General features: G+C 48.4%; 9 protein-coding genes across 9 annotated transcripts; 3 read left to right on the top strand and 6 right to left on the bottom strand.

The window, feature by feature from the left end:
* Positions 1 to 88: 88 nt before the first annotated feature.
* On the bottom strand, positions 89 to 907 carry DFL_004977 (uncharacterized protein; the record flags this gene model as incomplete). The annotated part of the gene is made up of 4 exons (XM_067634162.1): positions 89 to 206; positions 305 to 438; positions 517 to 697; positions 807 to 907. 4 exons carry the CDS (start codon positions 905 to 907, stop codon positions 89 to 91), a joined length of 534 nt encoding a protein of 177 aa, XP_067492259.1.
* Positions 908 to 1489: 582 nt separating this feature from the next.
* DFL_004976 (uncharacterized protein) lies at positions 1490 to 3561 on the top strand (the record flags this gene model as incomplete). The annotated part of the gene is made up of 3 exons (XM_067634161.1): positions 1490 to 1553; positions 1682 to 2319; positions 2392 to 3561. The coding sequence occupies 3 exons, from the start codon at positions 1490 to 1492 to the stop codon at positions 3559 to 3561; spliced, it is 1872 nt and encodes a 623-aa protein (XP_067492258.1).
* A 713-nt stretch (positions 3562 to 4274) lies between these two features.
* DFL_004975 (uncharacterized protein) lies at positions 4275 to 4633 on the bottom strand (the record flags this gene model as incomplete). Its single annotated transcript, XM_067634160.1, has 2 exons — positions 4275 to 4498; positions 4564 to 4633. The coding sequence occupies 2 exons, from the start codon at positions 4631 to 4633 to the stop codon at positions 4275 to 4277; spliced, it is 294 nt and encodes a 97-aa protein (XP_067492257.1).
* A 2084-nt stretch (positions 4634 to 6717) lies between these two features.
* On the bottom strand, positions 6718 to 10279 carry DFL_004974 (uncharacterized protein; the record flags this gene model as incomplete). The annotated part of the gene is made up of 2 exons (XM_067634159.1): positions 6718 to 7410; positions 7472 to 10279. 2 exons carry the CDS (start codon positions 10277 to 10279, stop codon positions 6718 to 6720), a joined length of 3501 nt encoding a protein of 1166 aa, XP_067492256.1.
* Positions 10280 to 11168: 889 nt separating this feature from the next.
* Positions 11169 to 13667, top strand: DFL_004973 (uncharacterized protein; the record flags this gene model as incomplete). The annotated part of the gene is made up of 4 exons (XM_067634158.1): positions 11169 to 12503; positions 12581 to 12658; positions 12735 to 13366; positions 13475 to 13667. The coding sequence occupies 4 exons, from the start codon at positions 11169 to 11171 to the stop codon at positions 13665 to 13667; spliced, it is 2238 nt and encodes a 745-aa protein (XP_067492255.1).
* A 1072-nt stretch (positions 13668 to 14739) lies between these two features.
* DFL_004972 (uncharacterized protein) lies at positions 14740 to 17250 on the top strand (the record flags this gene model as incomplete). Its single annotated transcript, XM_067634157.1, has 4 exons — positions 14740 to 14778; positions 14859 to 16634; positions 16694 to 16786; positions 16846 to 17250. The coding sequence occupies 4 exons, from the start codon at positions 14740 to 14742 to the stop codon at positions 17248 to 17250; spliced, it is 2313 nt and encodes a 770-aa protein (XP_067492254.1).
* Positions 17251 to 17507: 257 nt separating this feature from the next.
* On the bottom strand, positions 17508 to 19710 carry DFL_004971 (uncharacterized protein; the record flags this gene model as incomplete). Its single annotated transcript, XM_067634156.1, has 10 exons — positions 17508 to 17758; positions 17826 to 17844; positions 17904 to 17971; positions 18034 to 18064; positions 18140 to 18207; positions 18270 to 18323; positions 18386 to 18412; positions 18466 to 19234; positions 19331 to 19469; positions 19574 to 19710. The coding sequence occupies 10 exons, from the start codon at positions 19708 to 19710 to the stop codon at positions 17508 to 17510; spliced, it is 1563 nt and encodes a 520-aa protein (XP_067492253.1).
* A 721-nt stretch (positions 19711 to 20431) lies between these two features.
* DFL_004970 (60S ribosomal protein eL8) lies at positions 20432 to 21710 on the bottom strand (the record flags this gene model as incomplete). Its single annotated transcript, XM_067634155.1, has 5 exons — positions 20432 to 20488; positions 20547 to 20690; positions 20755 to 21264; positions 21330 to 21404; positions 21708 to 21710. The coding sequence occupies 5 exons, from the start codon at positions 21708 to 21710 to the stop codon at positions 20432 to 20434; spliced, it is 789 nt and encodes a 262-aa protein (XP_067492252.1).
* A 906-nt stretch (positions 21711 to 22616) lies between these two features.
* Positions 22617 to 24300, bottom strand: DFL_004969 (uncharacterized protein; the record flags this gene model as incomplete). Its single annotated transcript, XM_067634153.1, has 6 exons — positions 22617 to 22681; positions 22745 to 23209; positions 23268 to 23495; positions 23576 to 23689; positions 23818 to 23881; positions 23962 to 24300. The coding sequence occupies 6 exons, from the start codon at positions 24298 to 24300 to the stop codon at positions 22617 to 22619; spliced, it is 1275 nt and encodes a 424-aa protein (XP_067492251.1).
* Positions 24301 to 24710: the final 410 nt, after the last annotated feature.

The raw sequence follows: 24710 nt of genomic DNA, 5'->3' as shown, positions 1-24710 counted from the left end.
CACAGACGAAGCGAGAAAGATTAATCGAGAGCCGCCAAACCCAGCAAACATGTACCGACTGCACTAGAAAATAACATTCTATGACCTGTCAGAGGGTGATGGTGACGACGCACACAGTCAAAGCCAAAGCGGCTGCCAGGTGTACTGAAACCAGACCGCTCGAGCCCCGAACAGCAGAGCTGGACTCCAGCTTGTAAACCGATACCCTGAAAGGAACAATTGGCGCGTGGCAGCCGACTGTCAGTGGGAGTCCATGGGAATCGCGAAAGAGACGTAGGGGAAGAATTAAGTATAATAGTGTTACCTCAAGGCGCCTCCGCAAGCCTCCGAGTTATTCCCAGCACATCCAAGATCACATTGGGTGTCTTCCAGCTTTTGACTAAGATCACTCAGATACGGGCCGCACCAGCATTCACTAGTGTATTCAAGCCCCGCATACTTGAGTAGTCACGCACGCGCACAATGTCAGGCAATATTCTCATACCGGCAGAGGTACTTCAGTACTTAAGTACTTACATCGTAGTTTCTTCCCTTACATGCCTCAAGGCATTCCTCGACAGTCATGTCGGTGGATTTGGTGACATTTCCCCCGTAGATAGCGCGGTCATTGGTGATATCCAAAGTCTCATTGTAACAGCCAAGGTACACATAACCTAATGAACCAGGACCAACGGCCAACGTCGGTTTAGGGTCAGATCTTGCGAGATGTTAGCTAGGTCTCTATTAAAGCAGAAGGAACGGCAGGAAAGACAGCCGCAACAGTATACAGTAGTTAGTAGGGATAGGGGATGGTCAATATGGTTTACATGGATTGTGCGACAACCGTGACTGGATGCAACAGCGCGATGAAAAGAATAGTCGTCCAGGTCAGCGTTGCAGTTGCAGTTGCAATAGACAACCGCGACATTATCGATTGCATTGGTGGGCTTGAAGGTGAAGTATTTGAATTAAGGGGGTCGGAGTACTTGGACGCTTCACGTCAGTAGGTATCCTTGCTACTACCACCACCGCAGAGTACAGTAGGTAGGTAAGTAAGAAGTAATTACTGAAGTACGATGTACATGTTATTTACCAGTCGCGATTCCTTCTCGTGAAAAACCTCATCCGATCTTATCTTTGGTTCCTGAATCAGCTATCAGCCGCATGTCCCAGCCGCGGCGCGCTCCCGTTCTGTTGACATAATCAAAATAAACCATCAATTTGCAACGATATTGCTCTGTACTGGGCCCCCGGTGCCTAAGCTTCCGGACCTTGTATGCCCTTGCATCATGCTGATTAATACCGATCAATGCTGAATAGATTTTCCGGGTCGGCGGTTATGCAGGTTACCTGCGTACTTTGTGCTTGCGCTTGCTTGCTTATCAATTATGCCCATGTACCTCAAATACGTACCTACGCTTGTATGTAGTCTACTTCAAGCTTCAGAGAACTCGAAAATCAACATTAACCTAAAACCTACCGATCACACGTGCACACTAAATGATGCATCATGGAGCCCAAGATCTCCCCCTTTGAGCAGCTCCCTGATGAACTTATCTCTCACATCATAACTTGTAAGTATATTGCATTCATATATCTCATGCGACCAAGTGTGACTTCTGATATTCGCCCATCCCGCCCTACCTACCTCAGCATATATTCTCATAATCCCCTCGCTAATGTCCCCCTAACGGCCATGTAGTTCTCGATATACCCTCCCTCATTTCCCTCCACCGTGTCAGTTCCCGGATACGGTCGGTTTCCCGCTTTGACGGATTGCTCTGGCGTGCCCACTGCTTCCCGGGATTCCCCGTCTCTCAAACCCGTCTCACTTCTTCCGCTTCCCCTTCCTCATCCTCATCCTCCTCCTCCTCTTCAAAATTCAAAAAGGCCTCAGAAAAGGTAACACTTCAAGCGCGAGCACAATGGTATGATGCCTCGGACGAAGAGAGGGGTGTGGATTGGTACAAAGAGTACCAATACCGTCATGCCGCCTTATCCGACCAATCTTTTATCAAATTCCAAACCCCGAATAATCTAGAAATTGTAGACATCACTATAGCCGGGGGTAATGGTGCTAGGATGGATCACTTGTTTGCTGCATCTGCTCTGGGAGACGGTAGTGTTTGCATATTTTCCCTTTCAGATAGCAAAGTTGGTTCGATCCTTGGGAGATCAAAGCCGGACCTACTCGCACGTAGGTCTCCCGACTCGGGATTCGGAAGGATGAGCGACGGCACTGTAACTGGAATACACCACGAACGAGGGCTATTTGTGGATGCTGCCACAGCACACAACTATAGGGCTTGGTTTGGTGCGGGCAGTGTTCTCACCGAGGTCGTACGTAGCCTCAGCGTATTCCTCACAATGATGACACTCTCTTTGGTCTAGATCTAATGACATTCGTCACAGGACCTAACGACGATGCAGAGGATCCGAACCCACCGGTTTCCCTTCTCTGTTACGTGCTTGTCAACCCCGACACCGGTGCTAGCCGTCGGAACTACCCTGACACTTCACCTCTTGGATTCAAGAAGTTCCTCGGACTATGTTGCCACAACTTCCGCTTCACATCCTTCCGGTTCCTGCAATAGTGAGAAGATTGACCCCGTCTCCACCGATCCAGGTATACGTAAGCCGTTCACTCGTTTGGATGACCGCCCAGTCACCCCACCTGGCCTGTCATTGGATAACGAAGAGCGTAATTCGCGTGACTACCTTCTGCATGCGCCGCCTACCGCATTTCTCCAACCATCTCCCCTCAGTATACTGCATTCTCCAACAGACCAGGGCGGCGGTAATGAACTTTATGTTGCTGGGAGATTCCCTAGTATTATGGCCTATGATCGACGATACTGGCCTCGACTCGCGGGCACGATGCATTCTGGTGCCCGGTTGAGCAGTCTCGCCATCATTCCTACGAACTCAGCGCCGTCCGTGTCGTCAAAGTATACTTTGATAGGATGCGGTGAATATGCCGGCAGGGGAACGCTGGAGATGTACCCGCTGCCAATGGCGGGTACTAACCCCGGCTTCCCCGACGGGGCCTTTAAGAAAGGTGATGTTTTGGCAGAGCAGAGGGGCCGGATACCACCATCCGTCCAAAAAATGTTCGCGAAATCGACTTCTGCAGCTACCAGGAATAGACAGTCAGCATCAAGGAGCAAAATCTTCTCAGTAGCTAGCCAGGGCGTCAAGATTGTCACGGGTGATAGCGAAGGCCGTATCCATTTCATGGAAAGGGATGGTATAAAACACATCCGTGACTGGGTCGGACCCTGGGGTGATGGCTATACCGGAGGAGGATGTGTGAAAAGGATACTGCCGATCCTGCAGCCTCGAGCAGATCTTAAACCCTCGGTAGAAAATAGTGATCTCCTTCTACACGTCGGGGAAGAAGCTGGAGTCCTGACCTTCAATCCCCTCCTCCAGAGACATCGCTCTACAAAAATCATAGCGCCACCTACACAGAAAACATCTCTCACGACGACCCAGGATGAGGAAGTATATGTACAGGCTATGCGGGCTGCCCTAGAGACTCATACTTCAGATCTTCAGTTCCTTCGAAGGCTGGGCAGGTAATCAAGGACAACACAGCTAGAGATTGACGGGGCTTTTGGAGGAATATATGTAGTGGATTTCAGAATAGAAGACTCTACGCAGGCCCCCCGGCAACCGGACATCTTTTTACTCGTTCAATCATAAGCCAGCCATTGGCAGATATGCGATACCAGTTCTGAGCATATACGATAGTTCCCATCGCCTAGTGTAAATTTCAGCGGACACATTCCACGTTACTGACGGTATCTCCGCTGGGTGGATTCAGGGAGCGGGAGATTTGGAAAGAAACCAGAGTATCAATGGCCTCGTAAAGCAGCCTCTACGAAGCCCCGAAGGATCTTAGTATCTAAACAGGAAAGTGTTATACACACAAAATTGTAATACAGGAGTTCCGTTCCTTCCCAACCAACGCCACCATTTTTATGAACAAACCAGCCAAACAAACGAAACGGGAGCCTCAGAAAGAAAAAGGAAAGGACAATAGATAATTACAATGTCAAACAGGCACGGGGTAGGGAGTTTGGTCAAACTGTACTGCGTAACCGATTATAATCAGAAGGAGAAATTTTTCGAAAAGGAAGTCGGATGAAGCAAAGCGCTCAAGGGGTGGGCGGGACCATATACACCATACGGTTCTTTCTATAACAAAGGGTGCACGTGGGAAAAAAGAAAGAGAGAGAGAAAAGAAGAGAAGAGAATAAACCTCCGCAGAACACCAAGCCCCAGGGCGGCGGTCAAACACTCTGCATGGTCTGCAATGTTTTTTTGTGTAAAAGGCGAAGTGCAACCTCAGCAGCATCTTCTTTTGCATTGCCGAGATAAACCCCGTCGTACCAGTATCGGGCACTGACGGAGACGCCACCTATCTCGACTGTGGCGCTCCACGCTGTCCTGCCCCCACGACGGTCGCTCATGATATTCCAAACGGGCGGCTGCCACATTTGTTTTTGGCAATAATCTGCCCCGTCGCTAATTAGTTTGGGAAAGCTCTTACAACTCAGCAGCAAAAGGAACACTCCTCACCCTCAAGAGATCGCTGCCAACGTGTCCGTGCTTCTAAATTTTCTGGTTTTTCTGAATTTTCTGGGGCCATGAGGAACGGCGGCCCGAGAGAGGGTGGCATAGGGCCTAGCCGGTGTTCTTAACGGGAGGAATGGTCTCCTCGAAATTGACGGTTCTGTACTGTAATCGAGGGATCCAGCTTCCTGCTAGCAAAAACAGGATCGTCCAGGCTTTTTAGTTAAGTTGTGAAAGCCGCTGGTTCTGTTTTGGATGCCGGCTATGAGGCTCTGATTTCGACTGAAGAATTTGGAATCGTCTGTTTTTGAAGGCCTCTCTTTCCCATCTTAATAATATTCGAATGCGTCCTCCCATGACGGACACTACTTATATTCTTCGGATTGGAAGGGTAAGTTAGGTGTTTGGATACGTGGACAGCAGTTAATTCCTGCGCACGGGAAGATACATAGTCTTTGTCAATATCGTACATACATATTTCTAGCTACGCTATTTGGAGTGTCTGAGTTGGCGACGAGCTTGCTCTTGCACGATGATATGCATCTGACATCCCGTCCCGGAATAGGCAAGTTTCTCTTCTTGGGCTGATACACGAACATCCAATGCCGGTTCAGGTCAATATAGATAGATCAGCAAGCAATGTACGAGAAATGGATCGGGCTTTCCGCTGGGTGGAATCGAGGCTAATAGAAATGCGATAGTCCCCCAAGAAATATATATACGAATATTCCTGCGTTATACTTGCCCGCCCATAGTCATTCTCGATCGAAAGAAAAACAAACCCGAGGACGGAGTGCGAAATTGTATCAAGTTTCCATCAAGATCTCTTTATTTTTATTTTTATTTTATTTATTTTCCTTAAAAAAAATGAAAGGAAGGAAGGAAGGAAGGAAGAAACCGGGGAGCGGTGAGTTGCAGATTTGCCATCCAGTTCCGTTCTGGAATCGTATGCGTACTGAGGTAGATTCCGGTCTAGTCCTGGTATCAGCCTCTAGAAATTGCCAACTCGGGTCCCATCTCCTCTTGTGTCTTTTAATTAACGGCGGCTGGGTCTTCTGATACCCCGTTAAACTGTTCGAAGCTGCTGTGGCAAGCCGACTAGTAGAATTGGACACAGGTAGCTCACACCTCCGAACTTTGGGAATGGAAACATGGTTAGCAGGATATCGATCTCAGGGCCCTGCAAGGTCGTGGCAGTCCCATACCAGTACTGCAGCACCACGGGGTCCGAGCCACGTAGACTTCTGCTATTCGAGTTGAAGGGGACTGGCCTGGTTTTAAGTAACGATTCGATACTATGAAGAGCTTCAAAAGCTTTGCATACAATCCTAATCTGCGTATATCTAAATAATCCGGCACATACTTACATGGCGTAGAACTTCGTTTGTTCATGCTTTCTCGTCACACCGGCCGGCCTGTAAATTGCCGGCTGCTATTGCAAGCTCGAGACCCATATCAAGAACTGCGCTGATTGCTTCTTATGGAGGCGTGAGAGGGGTACATTCCGACAGCGAATCATGGCGCAAGATGCTAAACGGGTGTTAACGTTTGTTTCCACACAACGAGATGGCTTGCGCTAGCCAGCAATGCTTCGAGACTACAGCAATGCAGAACATACGTCCACCAATGACCCACATGCAGGACGATGCACGTCCCCTGCCTTGCCCTTCAATCGATGTCTGCCGTGTTGACGGGAGTACCAATTGCGCAACAGACCAGAAAGACAGACCAACGTGCAGCAGCCGCCAGCACATCCCAACGTCAGGCTGTTCGAACCAACAAGCGAGTCAAGGTGCATTGTATGCAATGCCAACATGCAACACCTGCAGACACACCATCATACCACGTGCCTTATACCTGTGGATCTAGTTTTTATCCTATCGGGCGAATCTTTAGAAATTCCAAAATACAATGGTACCATTTGCGCGAAATCACTGCAAATAAGCTTCCCGGATCCAGGCTCTTTGTTGCGTTAGAAACAGGAATTGATGATAGTTCGTGCAAACCTATCCTTATCTAAAAAAAAAAAAAAAAAAAAAAAGTTCTTCTTATATTGCTTAATTCGATTCCGGTCGTTCCACAGGACCGATTTTTCATCATTTTGTTTCAAAGCTTCAGCCTCGTGCATTAAATATTTAGTGTACTTTAATTCTCTATTATTTAGCTTAAGTCAAACCCTGCTCCGGCATTAGCTGCATACAATAGCTTTTCTTCGAGGACGGTCTCCGATGGATAACGGGGTAGTTTTAAAAGATTCACACAGGTGCTGGTGCTCGGTAGCCTTGTTGAATCGCTACCAGCGTCTCGAATGCTGAACCTTGGGTTCAGAGAGCCGAATCCTAAAAGAGGCGCCCTGCTTACGCTGGTAACAAACTTCAAGACAGCTCGCTTATCAGATTCCCGCAGCCTTTTCATCACCCGCCAAAACATTTTGATAGTTTCGTGTTCCTGTTTATCATCCCCAATGGTATATATCCCACCGTAAACAGTATTTTTTCGAAGGTCGTCGATATCTAGCGGGGATTCATTGCCGCCGACGAGCGTCTGGAGCTCGGACTGGTTAAACATGGAAAGCCATCTTGGAGAAATGATGGACGAGAGACCCTTCAAAAAGGCATTCGTTTGCTGTTTGCCTTGGACTGCGAGTTTGTACCTTGAAACCAAGTGGATGTACTCGAGCTTGTTTGAGGATGTCACTGGGATTTGTGAGCCATTGGGTTTCAGATCCACCAACATCATCTTCTGGGTATATCCGTTAGGAGCCCGAGGGTCTGCCACACGAACAATGTTCTCGATAGCAAACGTAAGGTCGAGGTCTTCGATTGTTTGTTCGTCATAGTGTTTTAAAGCTTGCTACACATACAATCCGTTTTAGTGGAATCGGGAAGAAGGCTCGGGGTAACGGGGTACTCACAAGACCCTTCCAAAGACTTCGGTCCAAGCTCTTGAGATCATCTACACCGAGTCCAACATCATCGTTACCCAGCATGACCTTGCTCCATTTGAGAAGGAAAAAATCTGCGAAAACAACTTCCACTAAAATACCTTCATACATGCACTTCCCGATGATACGGCCGAGGAACTCAAATCGTCGTAATAAATCCCCAAGTTCTCGTGAAGCCGACGTTTGGAAGCTGGAGGTGCTATTGTTTTCTGACTTGCCAAAATCCCACGACATTTGATTCAAGAGAACAGGGTTAGGGTAGAGCATGTGGTCTTCCGTTTCCGTAAAGAAAGGCACACCTTTGGCGGGATCTGTTCTGGACGACTCCTGGACGACAGACGAGAGAAATTCTTTGAGTATACCCCCCCCATCTATGCCAGGCTCTTCCGCACCGAAAGAATCGACAAAGGTAATCTGAATGGGTTCTTTGAAACCATCCCCCAGAGCGTAAAACTCGTCGTAGGCATCTTCGAATACCCGATCACGATGGATAATACCGTGATGCTTTGCTTTCCCCCCCGCCTGATCCTGGAAGGGGTTCGCCTGGTTAAGTCTCCATAGCTCCCGGTCCCCGGTTCCTCGACGTGCCTGGTCAAGCCTGACAAAATCGCGAAATATCGAGACCCTCGTTCGGAATGGTATGAGGAAAGGAAGATTTTGGATAACCCCCAAACGCGGGGTAATTGCGGCCAAGTAATTATGCCTTGATGCTTTTTCGTGCCTTCTGTTGAAGTGTTTATTACCACTCGCTGGAGTGGTTTGAGAAACGTCATCATTATCGGAATCAGAATCGGAGTCTTCAATATCATTAGATTGCTCCAAATCCTGCTGCCGTGCTTCCTCCTCCGCGATGAGATGCGTGGTACCTTCGGTATTGATCTCCTTCATCAGCCAAAAGCCATCGGGGAGAAATTTCTGTCGGGAGTCTCTTCTATGGAGGGAACGTAATATTCTAATTGTCAAGTTGCGTACCCAAGGAAGGGATACGCCGTAGATACCGGCGACATCCGGCCGCGTGTTAAATCGCAGGGGGCTGTTGGGTTTCGTAGATAATTGCCGGAGCAACTCGTCAGATGTCTGTGATTCGATTTCAGAGACCTCGAAATAGATTACGAAGGCTAAGTTTTTTAGGAAACTGACGAGGTGCTGCAACTGATTCGATTGAAGTGATCTGCCCTCGAAAGTAAAAAATTCCTCATCGTCCATGACAATACTAGAGAAGCAATATATATCTAAGAAGAGGAGGATTGCCGTCCATTCCGAGGATTTGAGATCCGCTCCAGCGGTTTTGTTATAAGTGAGTTTGAGTCCATCTAAAATGTCCCTAACGCTGGTCGCGCCGTTTCGGAATGTGTGTGTTTCTTGGATCCGGTGGTACAAGGCAGCCAACAGGGATGTGCCATCTTGTGATCTTGCGAGAAAAAGCCGATTGTGAAGCTTGCGTTGAAGGAACCGGAAATAGAGAACCAGGTGCAGAGTAAAGCTCTGTGCTGCGTGGCGGGCACGTACTGATTGTGTTGGCAAAGAGGGTGTTGACCGGTTCCGCGTTATTCCATCTGTGAAATTTGATATGAAGTCGGTTTCAAGTAATTTTTCGAGCTGCTGTTTTATAAACTTAGGAGGGTTCGGATGCTCTTCGACCCCAACAAAGAGATCTGTCTGAATATTTGGTGATGGTCTGTTAAGGATGCTAGTTTGATTACACATACTTCGGCCGTACACATCTAAAATGGGATTTAAAGTAGCCGCAAGTAATCCAAATATTGCTTTTGAATCCAAGGACCCCGGAAAATCGGCTTGCCTATACAATGGATGGGAGGAAATGCGATTTTGAAGGGCTGACTGGGGGCTTAAAACGGGTGGCTCAGCGTCATAGACAAAGGCAATGAGGTAGGATAGTAACCACAAAGCATTTTCCGGTGCCAATCGGTCAATTCTGAGCTGACCAGCAGCTTCGAGGAGCTGGCGGACGTCAAGTAGCTTTCGGAAAGTAGATACCGGGATCGCTGAAAACAAGTCCGTATCAAGGGAAGCTGTGGCCAGGAATACTTGCGCAAAATTGGTGTAGACAAGATGTCGGTTGCCCCCAATAGCAGACTGGAGGGGTAGGACGATAGATTGGAGAACAACAGCTAGAGCGGATATACGTGCTTCCGGCGGAGAGATCGTTGATAGCTGGGTAATCAAACCATGGCTTATGAGCACTTTGATGGTCTCGAAGTAGGCGGTGTCGGCCTGGTCCGGCAGATACGTAACGACGTAGGATAAAAATGAAAGGATACGTAAAGCCTGGGCCTGCGTTGTAGGATGGTGAATGCTTGGGGATGACAGAGCAGCTAGCAACATTCGGGAGAGGCGGGTGATTAAAAGGCGAGAGCGGCCATTCCCAGCAAGAGCCAAGCCGATCGAGGAGCTCGGTTCATCGTTTGGATGGAAAGCAGATATCATGAAGACGAGGCGACGGACATCTTCTGTGTCTGCGGGATCGCAGAAGGAGAGGAGGAGAGCAAGGCTATCGTCGGAGTAGTCGGCGGGCGGCAAGGCTGCAGGGAAGCCAACGGACCTATCCCAATCTGCCCGAAGGCCTCTGCACACAGAGCGGCGAATGGCATAGCCCCTGTAAATTGACTGAATCTTTGTTGCGGCAGCGAGCCTTTGGCGCTCTGCTTCCCTTCGAGCTCGTTCTTCCCTAGCTACAACAAGACCGGAAGAAGGTTTCGATTTGCCAGAGAGGTTAACGTTACGCTGCCGCTTTGTGCTCCCGGGAAAGTGCTTCATACTGACGACAATAGGTAAATACTTATGTAGATACCCAGACGGCGTGGAGGAGGAGAAACGACGGTGTGTGCTGGTGAATAGGAGGGGTTGAGGTGGGTTGTGACTTATCAGTCAGTCTATCGGTCAGCTACCTGACGCCTGCTTACATAAGCAAAGCACCGTTTGTTCGTTTGTCTGTCGCCATCACCAAAATGGTAATTATATTGCCATATATGGAAGCTTCCCAATATAGTAACTTTGTGCACACACAACACTATTCCTATCATTTTTGAAACACAAAAATGTTTTTTTTTTTTTTTTCGTTCTCACTTTTTTTTTTCGTTCCCAAAGAACTTCCACCTCCTCTTCGTTACAGCCAACCAAGATAAAATATAAAATCCCAAAAAAAAGGATAAAATCGAAAAGAAAAAAGAAGACTCTCGTAGACTCCAGCGTCTACTTTGTCTCCTTCATCTCGGCCGCGCTAGTCAACGTTCGATATACAGTTCTTTGGTCTCTAACGTTCCCCTATCATCTTTGCGGATCAGGTCCTCCACCGCATTTCCTCCACTCATCTATCTTCTCACCAAACAATCCTAGCAACTTCAAACTTGTGGAAGCTCTGCTTTCCGCCTGCTTGGCCTCTGGGTTTTCTCTTCCTACTTGTCTTGAGCTGCCTCCCACCGAGACTTTTCATCCCACCTACCCGCCCCATCCACTCGACACCCCTCCATCAGGTTAGAGCTTCCTAACCACACTCCAGGTGAGTGCCCGGCTTCATCTCCTCATCGAGTAGCATTTCGAAGCCTAAATCTCGCCTCATCGTCACATTTACTACAAGCTAACCTGTGGTTTGAAAGTCAGCCCGCGTAGCCATATCGAGATTGTAGACCTTGAAACCGCTAGCACGATGCCTTCTGATACTTCCTCTCCAGCTCTCCCCCCCCCTTCCTTGGATACCAATGGAGCTACAAACGCCCCAGAGTCTCCCACTCCTGCTTCTGCCGCTGATGTAGTGCAGACTCCTACCGCATCCGGCTCAACAAATGCACCACATTCGGCTTCCCTCTATGTTGGAGAACTAGATCCCTCTGTCACCGAAGCTATGCTTTTCGAGCTTTTCTCTTCCATCGGTCAGGTGGCTTCCATCCGCGTTTGTCGTGATGCTGTCACGCGAAGGTCTCTTGGATACGCATATGTCAACTACAACAACACCGCAGACGGTGAACGAGCTCTCGAAGAGCTCAACTATACCTTAATCAAGGGCCGTCCCTGCAGAATAATGTGGTCGCAGCGTGATCCGGCCCTCCGTAAAACTGGCCACGGCAACGTATTTATCAAAAACCTCGACATCGCCATCGATAATAAGGCTTTGCATGATACGTTTGCGGCTTTCGGAAACATTCTCTCGTGCAAGGTCGCACAGGATGAGAATGGCAACTCCAAGGGGTATGGTTTCGTTCATTACGAGACAGCAGAGGCCGCTACCAATGCCATCAAGCATGTTAATGGCATGCTATTGAACGAAAAGAAGGTTTATGTTGGACATCACATCCCAAAGAAGGAACGCCAAAGCAAGTTCGATGAGATGAAGGCGAACTTTACCAATGTTTACGTCAAAAATATCGACCCGGAAGTTTCGGATGACGAGTTCCGTACCCTTTTCGAAAAATTCGGCCAAATCACTTCCGCCAGTTTGGCCCGTGATGGTGATACCGGAACGTCGCGAGGGTTCGGTTTTGTCAATTTCTCCTCGCACGAGGCCGCCGCCGCCGCCGTTGACGCACTACATGACACGGATCTCAAGGGCCAAACACTATTCGTCGGCAGAGCGCAGAAGAAACACGAGAGAGAGGAAGAGCTTCGTAAGCAGTATGAAGCCGCCCGCATCGAAAAGGCAAGCAAGTATCAAGGGGTCAATCTCTATGTCAAGAACCTTGATGATGAAATTGATGACGAGAGGCTTCGGCAAGAATTTTCGCCTTACGGGACAATCACAAGCGCAAAGGTCATGCGAGATTCGGTGGATAGCCCGAAAGAGAAAGAGGGTGAAGATGGTAAGCTGAGCGAGTCTGAGGAAAAGGCCGGTGACAAAAAACAAGGAAAGAGTAAAGGGTTCGGGTTTGTCTGCTTCAGCAACCCCGACGAAGCATCCAAAGCCGTCGCAGAGATGAATCAGCGTATGGTCAACGGGAAGCCCTTGTACGTCGCTCTTGCCCAGCGCAAAGACGTACGCAAAAGCCAGGTATTTTATCCGAATCTTGGAAGTGGAATAAAGTATCCGCTGTGGACTAATCATTGCTTGTATGCTTTTGCGTATAGCTCGAGGCCTCTATCCAACAACGAAATCAAATCCGAATGCAGCAAGCCGCTGCCGCTGCTGGAATGCCCCCACAACCAGTGAGTCCGCAATCCTCAAAACTAGTCCAAAAGGACAAGAAGAAGAAGAAGAAGCATATGGACTGACGTTCCAAAGTACCTATCTGCACCACTCTACTACCAACCAGGAGCACCGGGGGTTCAACCTCCTTTCCTCGCGGGCCCTGGCGGTCCCGGAGTTCCACCAAATAGGCTTCCTTTCCCCCCTCAACAGGCTGGAATGATGATGTCCGGGGCCGGTAGGGCTGGCGGCAACTGGCCACCCAGCGCAAATCCATCCGGGGGGAATAGAAATGGAACCCAGGGTCAACCGGCTCCGATTTACGGACTGACAGGCCAAGGCGGCCCAGGTGGTCAATTTGGCTACGCTCAAGCGTTTAACCAGGCCCAGCTAGCGGCAATGAACCCGGCAGCCCGAGGTGCCCCACAACTAGGTTTGAACCCGGGAAGAGGTCTTTCTAGCGGAGGTGGCAATCAACAAATAGGGCATCAACAACGTGGACCACCTGGCAGGGGAATCGGGCCATCGCAGGGCAGGGGATATCACAATGACCAAGCGGCACAAGGTGCCACACCTCAGTTGGCTAATTTAAATAACCTACCACCTCAACAGCAGAAACAAGTCCTCGGCGAGGCCTTGTACCCGCGTATTCACGCCATTAACCCTCAGCTGGCCGGGAAAATCACAGGAATGCTCCTAGAAATGGACAATAACGAACTACTCAATTTGTATGTTTCCTCTTTTCTTGCTGGGACGAAAGAAGAGGAAGGGGATGACTCCTCCCTCGGTCCCCAGTCAACCTTCGACTTTTACTAACATGGAAAACCCTATTACAGGATTAAGGACGACTCGGCACTCCGAAACAAGGTTGAGGAAGCGCTTTCGGTCTATGACGAATACGTAAAGTCGAAGGCTACCGACGACACTACGGCCGCACCTAGTATTCAGGCCGACGTTACGGCAAAGCCATCGGAGGAAACGCCCGCCCCTAAAGAAGATACTAAAGAAGCTGCCACAACTCAGGCTTAACTGCCGTTCGGGTCTCATTTGGCCCTCGCCTCAACCCGCGGTGACTGCTCTGGGAAATAAACCCTTTCGCTTTTAAGAATCATGTTGCTTGAATTTTTTTTATGGGCCACATGAGCGTTACATAATGCTCTTCCTGGGAAGTCTTGCTCCAGTCCATATGGATGGTTTCTTCCGGACTTGTATTTCAACTTCTATTGTTATTCCGCATACCTCGATCACCCACCCACCTCTGAGGCTTTCGTCCGCATTTCTTTATTTCGTAGTTTTCAATGTGTATTCTCTCCTTGTGTTTCTTTTCCCTTTGGGTTAGGGTCGTTCCGGGTGCAAACGAAAAGTTATGTATCTCTTGGTCTTCACGGGTGCTTTGTATGATTTGTGCTGCATTCTCGTTCCCCACTTTCCCCTTCCGCCGTTTATCCCGATCACTTTCCTGCTAGTCGGCCGACGTCGCTGACGGGCTAGCCCTCTTCCCCCCCCTCCCTCTCCCCTCTATTTCGTTCTCCTGCCTCTTCATATCCTCGAGGATAGGTGTTTTTATTCTACACCCGACCTTTCAATGCTTGGGTACTAGGTTTTCCCTCCGGTCTGGATTATCGTTGTCCTCTTTCTTTTTTTTTTTTTTTTCTTTCTTTTTTTTTTTTGTAAATCTTAGGAAGCAATGCAAGTGCCTGCTGTACGTCGGGTGGAATACTTTCCCAAGACAACATACCTTGCCACTGTCCAGTAGATACACCTAAGTTTCTAGACCATTACTATGTACGAATCTCAATTAAAAACTAAAACAGAGGGTCTGCGAGCCGCGACCGTATTAACAGGACTGTCGGCCGCTATCATTGCATTGTCGGGGTCGTTGTGACATTGTGTGGGTCGTTGACGCTAAACCAATTCTGCATGAAATTTTGCTTCTGGAGAAATCAACCTCTACGCACACACTGTGTTCCCCAGACCAACTTTCCCACCCGCATTAAACTTCCTCGATATTTTTTTCATCAGAAATCAATCGCCAACAGCGGCATAAACCCCGGGTGTGCGTCACGGGCAAGACTCGCATAGCCGTCGCTCTCCGGCTGCCATGTGCGCCGTTCGCCCCCCTTCCTCGCTGCTTCCACAGGTAAGTGGGATATGGATATGATCCCGATAACCGGTTCCTGCCCCGCTTCGGAACATAACTCATCCTGCTGGTGTCGATAGTTGGTCCCGTCACGCTCAAGTATCTTGCTCAATACCCTCAGCCCTTCCTCGAAACTTCGAGACTTCCGGCTTTCCCGCGGGGCTCAAAGCTTCCGGTCCTTGGCCTACGCACGATCTAACCATCAACAAATACCACCTGCCTCGAGGCGATTCTGGCGTCCCAATCCAACAAACCATAACCCTTCCATCCTTCCGTCACAATGCCCCATCTCCACTCGTGCCCTATCATCAGGGCACTCCCGGTTACAGACGAGGGCCCTTTCCTCGCTTCGCCCGATGCGATCTTTCCTTGAGCATACAGAACGGACGGCCAACTCCAACCCGATGAATGCTGCTGCTCAATTAGAGTTTTACAATGCACTCTACAAAGCAGATATGCCCGATATAATAGTGGAGAGGTATCAAACGGGACAGTATGCCACCAATTCAAGGGCAGAGGAACTCTACATCAAATCTTTAGAAAAAATTGGCCAAATAGAAAGAGCAAAAATGATTACGGACCGGAAGGCGGAAAAATCAGAGACAGCAGAAGGCGATACCAAGTCTGCCTTGTCCGCGGAAGAGGTTCGCGCGATAGGCCAAGCCATTGCCGCTCGATCAAAGGGGGGTGCCTCATCTATTACCGCCAAAAATATCCACGGTCGATATGGAGATAGGGACAATCCCCTGTTCGTGGTCGTTGATGAGACGATAGGAGGCACGGTTTTCAAATGGGCAAAATTTCTTTTGACTTCTGCAGTTATGATCTACTTCGTTTTGGTCGTTATGACCGTATTCATCGAAGCAACCGGTGTTCTAAAGCGGGTCGGCGGCAATCCTCCCAACGAAGCCCAAGGCTCCCAACAAACGGCCCGGTTCGCCGACGTACATGGTTGTGAAGAAGCAAAGGAAGAACTCCAAGAACTCGTTGAATTCCTGAAGGACCCCGCTAAATTCTCCGCGCTCGGCGGCAAACTCCCCAAGGGTGTTCTTCTCGTTGGTCCTCCGGGCACTGGGAAAACCCTTCTTGCTAGAGCTGTAGCAGGAGAATCTGGCGTCCCGTTTTTTTTTATGTCCGGTTCCGAATTCGACGAAGTCTACGTTGGAGTAGGTGCCAAACGTGTTCGGGAATTATTCGCTGCAGCTCGGGCAAAAGCGCCATCGATTGTCTTCATAGACGAACTAGACGCAATCGGCGGCAAACGTAACGAGAGAGACGCAGCGTACGTCAAGCAAACTCTCAACCAATTGCTAGTCGATCTTGACGGCTTCGCTCCCAACTCTGGGGTGATCTTCTTGGCTGCCACAAATTTCCCTCAGCTGCTGGACAAAGCGCTTACCAGGCCGGGACGATTTGACCGAACTGTGAACGTTCCGCTCCCTGATGTCCGTGGTAGGATCGAGATTCTGAAACACTATATCAGATCCATCAAAGCTTCTACTGATGTCGATCTTCAAATAATTGCCCGTGGCACGCCCGGATTTTCAGGAGCAGAACTGGAAAACCTTGTGAACCAGGCCGCGGTCAGAGCTTCGAAGCTAAGAGCGAGCCAGGTACGCATGGATGATTTAGAGTGGGCTAAGGACAAGATTCTTATGGGCGCCGAAAGGAGAAGTGCCGTCATATCCCAAAAGGAAAAGGAAATGACGGCTTACCACGAAGGCGGCCATGCCCTTGTGGCCATGTTTACCGAAGGCGCTATTCCATTATACAAAGCCACAATCATGCCACGTGGGATGGCCCTAGGCATCACCTTTCAGTTACCCGAGATGGACCAGGTTTCTATGTCTAAAAAGGTAACATGATTCCACCCAACCAACGAAAATCCCAAGCCGATGTCTAACTTTTCTATTAGGAGTATCTTGCGCGCATAGATGTTTGCATGGGAGGCAAGGTTGCGGAAGAACTTATATATGGTCCTGATAACGTCACGAGCGGCGCGTCTAACGTAGGTGTTTGGTTCCCGTTTCCCGTTACCCATATCTAACTAGCCTGTTGGGAATACAGGACATCGCACAAGCAACGAAGATCGCACACGCGATGGTCACACAAATGGGAATGTCTGACTTGCTGGGTAACGTCGATCTACATAGCAGCTACCGTAATCTGTCGTCACAAACCAAGGAAGCGATCGAGGCCGAAACTCGCAGGTTGCTCGAGGAAGGCCGCTTGCGAGCGACACGGCTACTAACGGAACGCCGAAAAGAATTAGAGTTACTCGCAAAAGCTTTGATCGAGTACGAAAGCCTTGATCGTTCGGAGATGGAAAAGGTTATCAAAGGCGAACCACTGGCCAACCGATTAAAGATCCTTCCGGATGTCCAAATAAAACTCCCCGAAAATGCTATCGGTGGTACCCACGCCAGCCCAGCGAGTGGGGATACACCCAAGCCAAGCGAGGCAGCATCGTAAAGGAATATTGGCACTCGGGCACTTTGCCAGTTGTCTCTCCCAGCCTCGAGCACAACCGTTGGAAAACATCTACTTCGTGTACAATCGGAAAAGTACTTCATTTATGGGGTGGGATACTCTGCACTTGTTTTATATAATCTTTGCAAACTTTGGCTGTTGATATCCTGTCTAATTATCATCCCCTTCCCCCAGTCCCCTTCCTTCCCGAAAGCATACGTTGCCCCTCCTCGTTCAATGTTAAATCCAGAATACAGCCCCTAGTCGTCGTACTCTTTGTCAATATCTTCCGACGTCAGCCAACCTTTCGACATCACGACAGCCCGTTCCCATTGGCGAAACCGCTTTGTTCTCTGTGTTGGCGTGGTTTGTGCGCCAAACTTTCGATGATTGCGGGAATTTACCCGGTCTAAATCACTGAAAGATAGCCAAATATTCACCCCAAACCCCGCCGCGATAGCTGCCCCAAGCGCTGTCGTTTCACGCATAGCTGGCCGATCAACGTCGATGCCTAATTCCAGACATGTCAGGGTCTTCTCTTCTGACTCCGTATTATGGTTCCAGGAGATCCAACGTACCAATTATATCGGCTTGCAGCTAAGAAGGATATTAAAAGGGTGCCAATCAAGGGATTGTCAGGTCTAGTTTATGCTTACCTGCATGCACTCATCAGAGTTACTCATCCCACCATCGACAGCCAGATTTTTTATTGTGATGCCACTGTCTGAATATTTCGTAATCCCGGTCAGATAATTACATACGACGAATTTGCATGTGAAGACTAACCTTTCTCCATTGCATCCATAATCGCTTTCGTCTGTAGAAAACTCCATCAGAGGCCGATCAAAGACGTTGCCTGGCGCAGCTGGCTCACGGGGCGGCAAAATCATACCTGGAAACAAGTCGCCTCGATTGTTGCCCGACAAACATGCTCTTTTTTAGTGTAATTCGTAATCCCGACTACGTGGTTCTCTATATTAGCTCCTAACAAACCACGCCACGGTTCGAGGTGGTGATATTACATATAGTTCCTTGGGCATCGTCAACCCAGTATGGAGCAAAAAGACCGGCGAACGCTAGTATCCATGTCAGCGCGTGATAAATTACTACCTTATACCCTCTTTGCATCATAGAATACCGGTTACGAACACAACTCCTCCGCTGTCTACGGACGTCAGTAAAGGTATTCGAATTAACACACGGTTTGATAGTACCGACCTTGAACTGACATCGCAAGCTCCCCGATCTCGTTCGCCTCCCGGATTATACCCAGATTGTCCCGTAAGAATTTAACAGCGGAGCCAGCAACAGCGATCGACCCTTCGAGAGCATAGACCGGCGGCTGGTTTTCGAACTGAAATGCGACAGTAGTGAGCAGCCCGTTCTTGGATATAACAGGCTGGTTCCCGGTATTGTAGAGCATGAAGCACCCTGTTCCGTAGGTGTTTTTAGCCATCCCCTGCTCAAACGCTTTCTGGCCAACCAGTGCAGCACTCTGATCTCCAAGACACCCGGTTATTCTCAGGCCCTTCAGAGGCCCCTTCGCCAAAACCCCATATGCCTTGCTGTTGGACGAAGATGCCACTTTCGGGAGAAGCAGTTTCTCGAGCCCGAAGAACTTCGCCAAAAAGGGATCATACTCCAGTGTGTTGATGTCGAGAAGCATGGTGCGCGATGCGTTTGTAACATCTGTCACATGGAGTTTTTCCCCGGAGTGTCCCTCGGCAAGGTTGTAGAGCAGCCAGGTGTCAACGGTGCCAAAGGCAAGGTACCCCGCCTCGTAAACGTCACGAGCAGCTTTAGAGTGTTCCAAAACCCATTTGACCTTCACTGCCGACGGATAAGTAGATAGAGGTAAACCTGTTTTGAAGAGAATCTTATCCGAATCATCCTCTAACTTCAACTGCCGTACGATGTGGGCGGTGCGGCTATCCGCCCAAACGATGGCATTGTGCAGAACTTCCCCGCTCCTGATATCCCAAACAAGCTACGAAAATAACGCAGGTATCAGTTAATCGCGCCGGTGTATACATATCATCGTGGGGATGGTATTAAAAATTCTTAAATCTCTAGAAACACTCACCGAGGTTTCCCTTTGGTTTGTAATTCCAAGCGCACAGATATCCCGGGTACTGTACCCAGCAGCAATAAACTGATCCGTCGCAGCCTCGATGCAGTTCTCCACAGATTTTATCAGGACAGAGGGATCATGTTCGATCCATCTTTCCCAAGGTTCGCAGTAAGTAGTGGAAGAGTTAGCGGATAGTTACGAGCATTGCTAGCCTGGGCGGGGAACCTCGAGCCGCTACTTAGATATTAGACATACCCAGCATGAGGGTAGATTTGATCGAACTCCTCCTGGTGCTTAGCTACCGGCTCTCCTCTTTCGTCGAAGATAAAAAACCTTGTCGATGTGGTCCCCTGATCAATGGCTGCGGTGAATTTCCTAGATCCGGGCTCCATTTTCGTTTCGTCCCTAACAACAATCTTTTATCCGTATAGAACAGGGTTCTCGGAACCCGAGTTGTTCGTGTATGCTTTGATTCTATGGTGCTAATATATTTCCTTTGGTGGTCTAGCAAGCAAGGTAGGTGTGTGTTTAATAGTAAAGGAAATCGTGCAGGCTGGCTACGAAGTGAATTTATATAGATAATGGAATCTCCTTGTGTTGTTCGTGTGGTTCAGTGTTTGGCATGACGGAGATTGCATTGAAAATTCTTCCACGAATTACTTCCCAGTCTCTTTCTCCGTTGAAAATTCTCCGAGCCTCCAACTCTGTTCTAAATCGCACTCGAGTCTATGCAGTGCACCACCCTCGGTTCAAACATTTCAGAAGGAGAGCAGTTGTTTCTGGGTGATGCCAGCGTGGGCTTGGCAGTTGCTGTCCGATGAGTGGTTTCTGCAGGGGAAAAAAGTTCTGGATACGAACTCCATGGCATACAGCAAGATCGGTGGGATAGGTTTTCGGATCGAAATTATTGATAGTGGTTTCAATTTCTATTCTTTAGAACCTTAACGCCAGACCCGGTGTTACAGCTGTGACGAAGAAATTCTCTACAAGGAAAATGGCTTCTGTAAGAAGAGGTCGATCATAAGGACCAATTAGCCATCGACTCCCGATGGAACCTACAAACATGCTGCGGTATGATTACAAAGGTATGAAAAATGAGAAGGGAAAAAAACATTAGATCTTTAATGCGCTTTCCAACGCCTTCTTTTTCTTCAATTCTTTAGCAACAGCCTATCGCCTTCAGTTAGCACCGTTACGTCAGGTAAAAGGTCCACGTATCTTCTCTTACCTTAGCTCCCAATATATGTCCACCCCACCTCTTTCGAGAATCTTCATATTTCTCTGTGTATCCAGATCCGATTGCTTGTACCAACTTTGAAAGTTCACTCTTATCTTCGGTCCTAACTTCGGTGAATGCGAGAACCGCCGCGGTCTGTAGCGCAACTGTTTCAGCATTTGTAAAAACGGGACATTGACGAAGAATGAAATTTACTCACCTTCTTGTGGACCACTGTACCCAGTCTGGCCTTCCCCTTGATGATGGCATAGGGAACTCCCATCTTCCTGCAAAGGGTTGGAAGGAAAACGACGAGTTCAATCGGGTCCACATCATTGGCGATCAGGACGAGAGAAGCCTTTTTATTCTCAATCAATCCAACAACGTGATTCAATCCGTATTTGACCGTGTAAGGCTTCTTGCTGACATCTTCCTTCTTCTTGCCCTCGCTGATGGCGGTGGCTTCCGCATTGAGGCGCTCCTTGCGCTCGGCCTTTGTTTCCGGTCGGTACCTGTTAAGAAGCTTGAAGGACTGTGTTGCGGTGTTCTTGTCTAGCACATTCTGGAACTGGGCAATTGCCGGTGGGACCTTCAAACGAAGGTTCAGGATCTTCTTTTGTCGTTGAATTCGAACATATTCAGGCCATTTAACCATGCGAGATAGGTTACGTTTGGGTTGGATGTCTTGACCGATCGAGAAGTTTCGTGATCTTTTTTCGATCAAAGGGTTCTGTGGCGAAGCAACGTTAGACCTGTCGGGAAGCCATTTGGGGGATTTGAAATCCGATACATTACCTTCTGCTTGCCCTTTCCGGCTCCCGCCTTCGATTGCGGGAACGGAGCGGGGGCGGTTTTCTTTCCTTTCGGGGGCTGGTCATGGAGACAGTTTCTGATCAGCAAATGAAGCAGTCAAAAAACTTGCAACTCTAAGAGGTACCACTCGAGATATCGCAGCGATATCAACCGACTAGTCCTCGCCCCTATTCATAAGAGAAGCACGACGATTTCCACGGCATGTATGCCTTTAATTTGGATTTCGTCTCGCTCGGTTGGTTCTTCCGGTCCAACATTAAATTATCAATCGTCGCTGATAGCTTTTGTTGGAGGCTCCAAGGTAAGTGGGCGGGACTAACGGTCGTGGTTTAGTCGAAGAGCTTTTGGATGCTTCCTTACCATTGTGCTGGTTTGTCAATTGAGAATCGTGTTTATGGAGTTGCTGAAAGGTTACGTGATGATGTCTTGGGGGTTGTAGAGGAACGAAAAGTCGACAAGTCAAAAAAAAAAATGGGGTGCCGTGAGAAAAAAAAGTCAAAGGCATTAGTTGTGTGGTGACCATGCAAGGGTTGGCACCCTAACTTGGCCGTAGCGCAAGAACTATATAGCTTATCGATAAAGCTAGTATGCAACAGCAACAACACATAATTATTCTCGATTCCTAGCACGGAGTGCCCGATCGGCAAGTCTTTGCTTTGTATGCGTACGAAGTACCCTAGATAGGTAAGTACATACCTGGTACTCACTAGAACCCGAACTTGTTCCCAGACCACCTATACCCAAGGTTCCTCTCAAAATTCATCCCGCCGCATTATAACCATGCACCACGAGAGTACGAACTATCAAAAATCGATCTTGAAGACTAATCAAGCATCACTTGAACAATTAACAACCAAAAGGGCTAGCGCTAGGACTACACAATATTCCTAGGCGGGCCGCCATGGGTCTTTAACAAGGCCTTAGAGAGCTCCATTTATGCCTTATATTTCGAGATCCATCTATTGAGGGAATCGAAGCGATATTGCTGGTGCCTTTTTTTATACGTATGGAATTCGAATGAACAAGGCCATCAGCATACAGGCGATATCTTGGGTTTTGCCTAAGTACCGCACGGTGGTTTCAAGAGCTTTTGGGTTCATTTTTAGATTTTATGAAGCACTTGCGGGGTATTGATTGCTTCGAAGGCTGCTTTAAGGCAGATCTTCCACCTAGAAAACCCTCAGTTTCCATTATGATATAGTTGCAGTGTTCGACAGCCCACCGCAATCGGACAGATCGGGGAGTAGATTTGCGCTGTCGTCGCTACAACTAGTCCGACTCTTCTTCTTCTTCTCCGTGTGGGATGCTGGTGTATAAGCTACATTCCATAATCCCTAGATGTTCTCGATTAGTACTTTGCCGTCACTGGAGAGACTTCCCTAGTTCTTAATACTTACCACGAAAGGTCAATCCACTAATCCAATACTTATTAAGCATATCATCCCCCACCGCCGTAGTAGAAGCGTTGCCTATTAACCCCATCCGATCAACCACGATTTTTTCTACCCTTGACTCGCCCATCTCTCCCCTCTTTCCAAAGTATGCTCCAAGTTCAGTCAGTGACATGCGATACGATACGGAGGCCGATGAGACTTCATTTGGGGACCTCCAATGCCAGTCAAGCTTCGCCGGTTCTCCGTGGCCAGTAAGGTAGAGCCATCTTCCGTCCTGACTTATCGCGAGGTTGTCCATTACAAAATCAAAAGCAAAATCCCGAAGCTTAACAAAACCACCTTTTTCGGCTGCTTTTCCCGGTACGTATCGATATGCCGTCACAATGCCCTCCAATATCGACGCCACGAACACCATATTGGCCAGAACGTGTGTGGAATCGAGCTGACGGGGGTTAAATCCGGCAATGCCTTCACAGCGCACAGGTCAAAAGTGTATTCACGTTATCATGCGAAGGGTTTGACATACCATTCGCATTTGAGAGCCCCCTCACCACCCTACGGAACCCTGTTGGATTTGAATAGTAGTATACGGAACCGGTTGGCAGTCTGAGATAGTTCTCAAGGATCCTACCAAGCTTCGACGAGCGGAAGTAGTGATCGTTTGTAACAAAAAATTCACTTTGCGGGGAGCTATCGGAGCTGGAGGGTGGGACGGCAAATATGTCATTTGGGTTGATGAGGCCCTGTTGCACTCCTTTTTTTATTCAAAAAAAGGGGGGTAGTCGTCAGCAATACGACTAGAGTTCGTGGCGATTAAATAAAGTAATCGTGTACCGTTGTATGTCGCCATGTGCGAGACCTCTTCGCTTCCGGACTTGTAACTAAAGTTTTCGACCACTGATGCGTCCCTTCGGTGGTTTACCATATATATTGAAAAGTCTCCAGGTGCTACTTCCACAATATCCATACCTTTGAGGACCGGTCCGTGGCGAAATAACAGAACGCATAGCCATCAGCATGTATCCTGAGCAATTTCGAAACCGCAGGCACTCATTCGTGTCATTGTGGATGTTTACCGTGGACACAGAAGTCAACATGTTTCGGAAAATCCGGCATCGATAATAGAGTCAATTTTTGGGTCTAGAATAGAAGTTTCACTCAGACCCGAATACATGTCGATGATATCGGCCACTCAGAAAAGAGAAGATAGCAAAACAAACCTTCAGATCAACCATGTAGAGGCTATCACGGATGACGTCCTCTCCGAGAGACATATCCAACTTCCCCATTGGCGGGAACCATTTTCTCCTCGATTCCCAATTGGAAATGCAGGCGGCGAATAGGATATCACCAACAATTTTAAATTTTTCGCATCCACGAAGCTGCGAAGGATGTAACGCTATACATGTCTCGCGTAGATTAGCGAATTGTGGATCTGGTTCCCAAACTCGATTCTTCCCTAGAAGAATTGGGTACTTGAGTGCCCATGGTAAGATGAAATAGGCTGCTAGTACTGTCGTTGCAGCCGTAAATGCCACCTTCGCCGTGAACCGTTCCATTGTTTCGAGCTTTATGTTGTTCAGGTTTAGCAACAATTCGGGACTTATAAAACCAACACTACGAGGTAAACTTGGATACTTTCTGGGTACGGAGGAGAGTTTTACAAATTTTCTTTTATAGTAAACAAGTGTTCAACCGTGAACCGAGGTAAGTGCTGGCTAAACTATGGTGCAACACTTCCAAGCCAGGCACATACATGCTAAGTAAGTCCATATGCCCAGATCAGAAGCACCTGAGTGGGTACTTGAGCACTTCTTAGTTAACCAATAACGGCTCATAAGGAATCCCCAAAGAAATATATTTCAAGTGGATCGCATCTAAATACAACTCGAGATAGAGGACCAAACTCGAGACGGTCGACAATTGTCGACAAGGGTAACTAAACAAGCGATTAAACGAACCCATGTTC

The sequence above is a fragment of the Arthrobotrys flagrans genome (assembly GCF_004000055.1).
Source record: "Arthrobotrys flagrans strain CBS H-5679 chromosome Unknown unitig_0, whole genome shotgun sequence".
In the NCBI taxonomy this organism is placed as follows: Eukaryota; Fungi; Ascomycota; class Orbiliomycetes; order Orbiliales; family Orbiliaceae; genus Arthrobotrys; species Arthrobotrys flagrans.
Note: the sequence above shows the minus strand (reverse complement) of the source record. Positions and strands in the feature narration are given on the sequence as shown.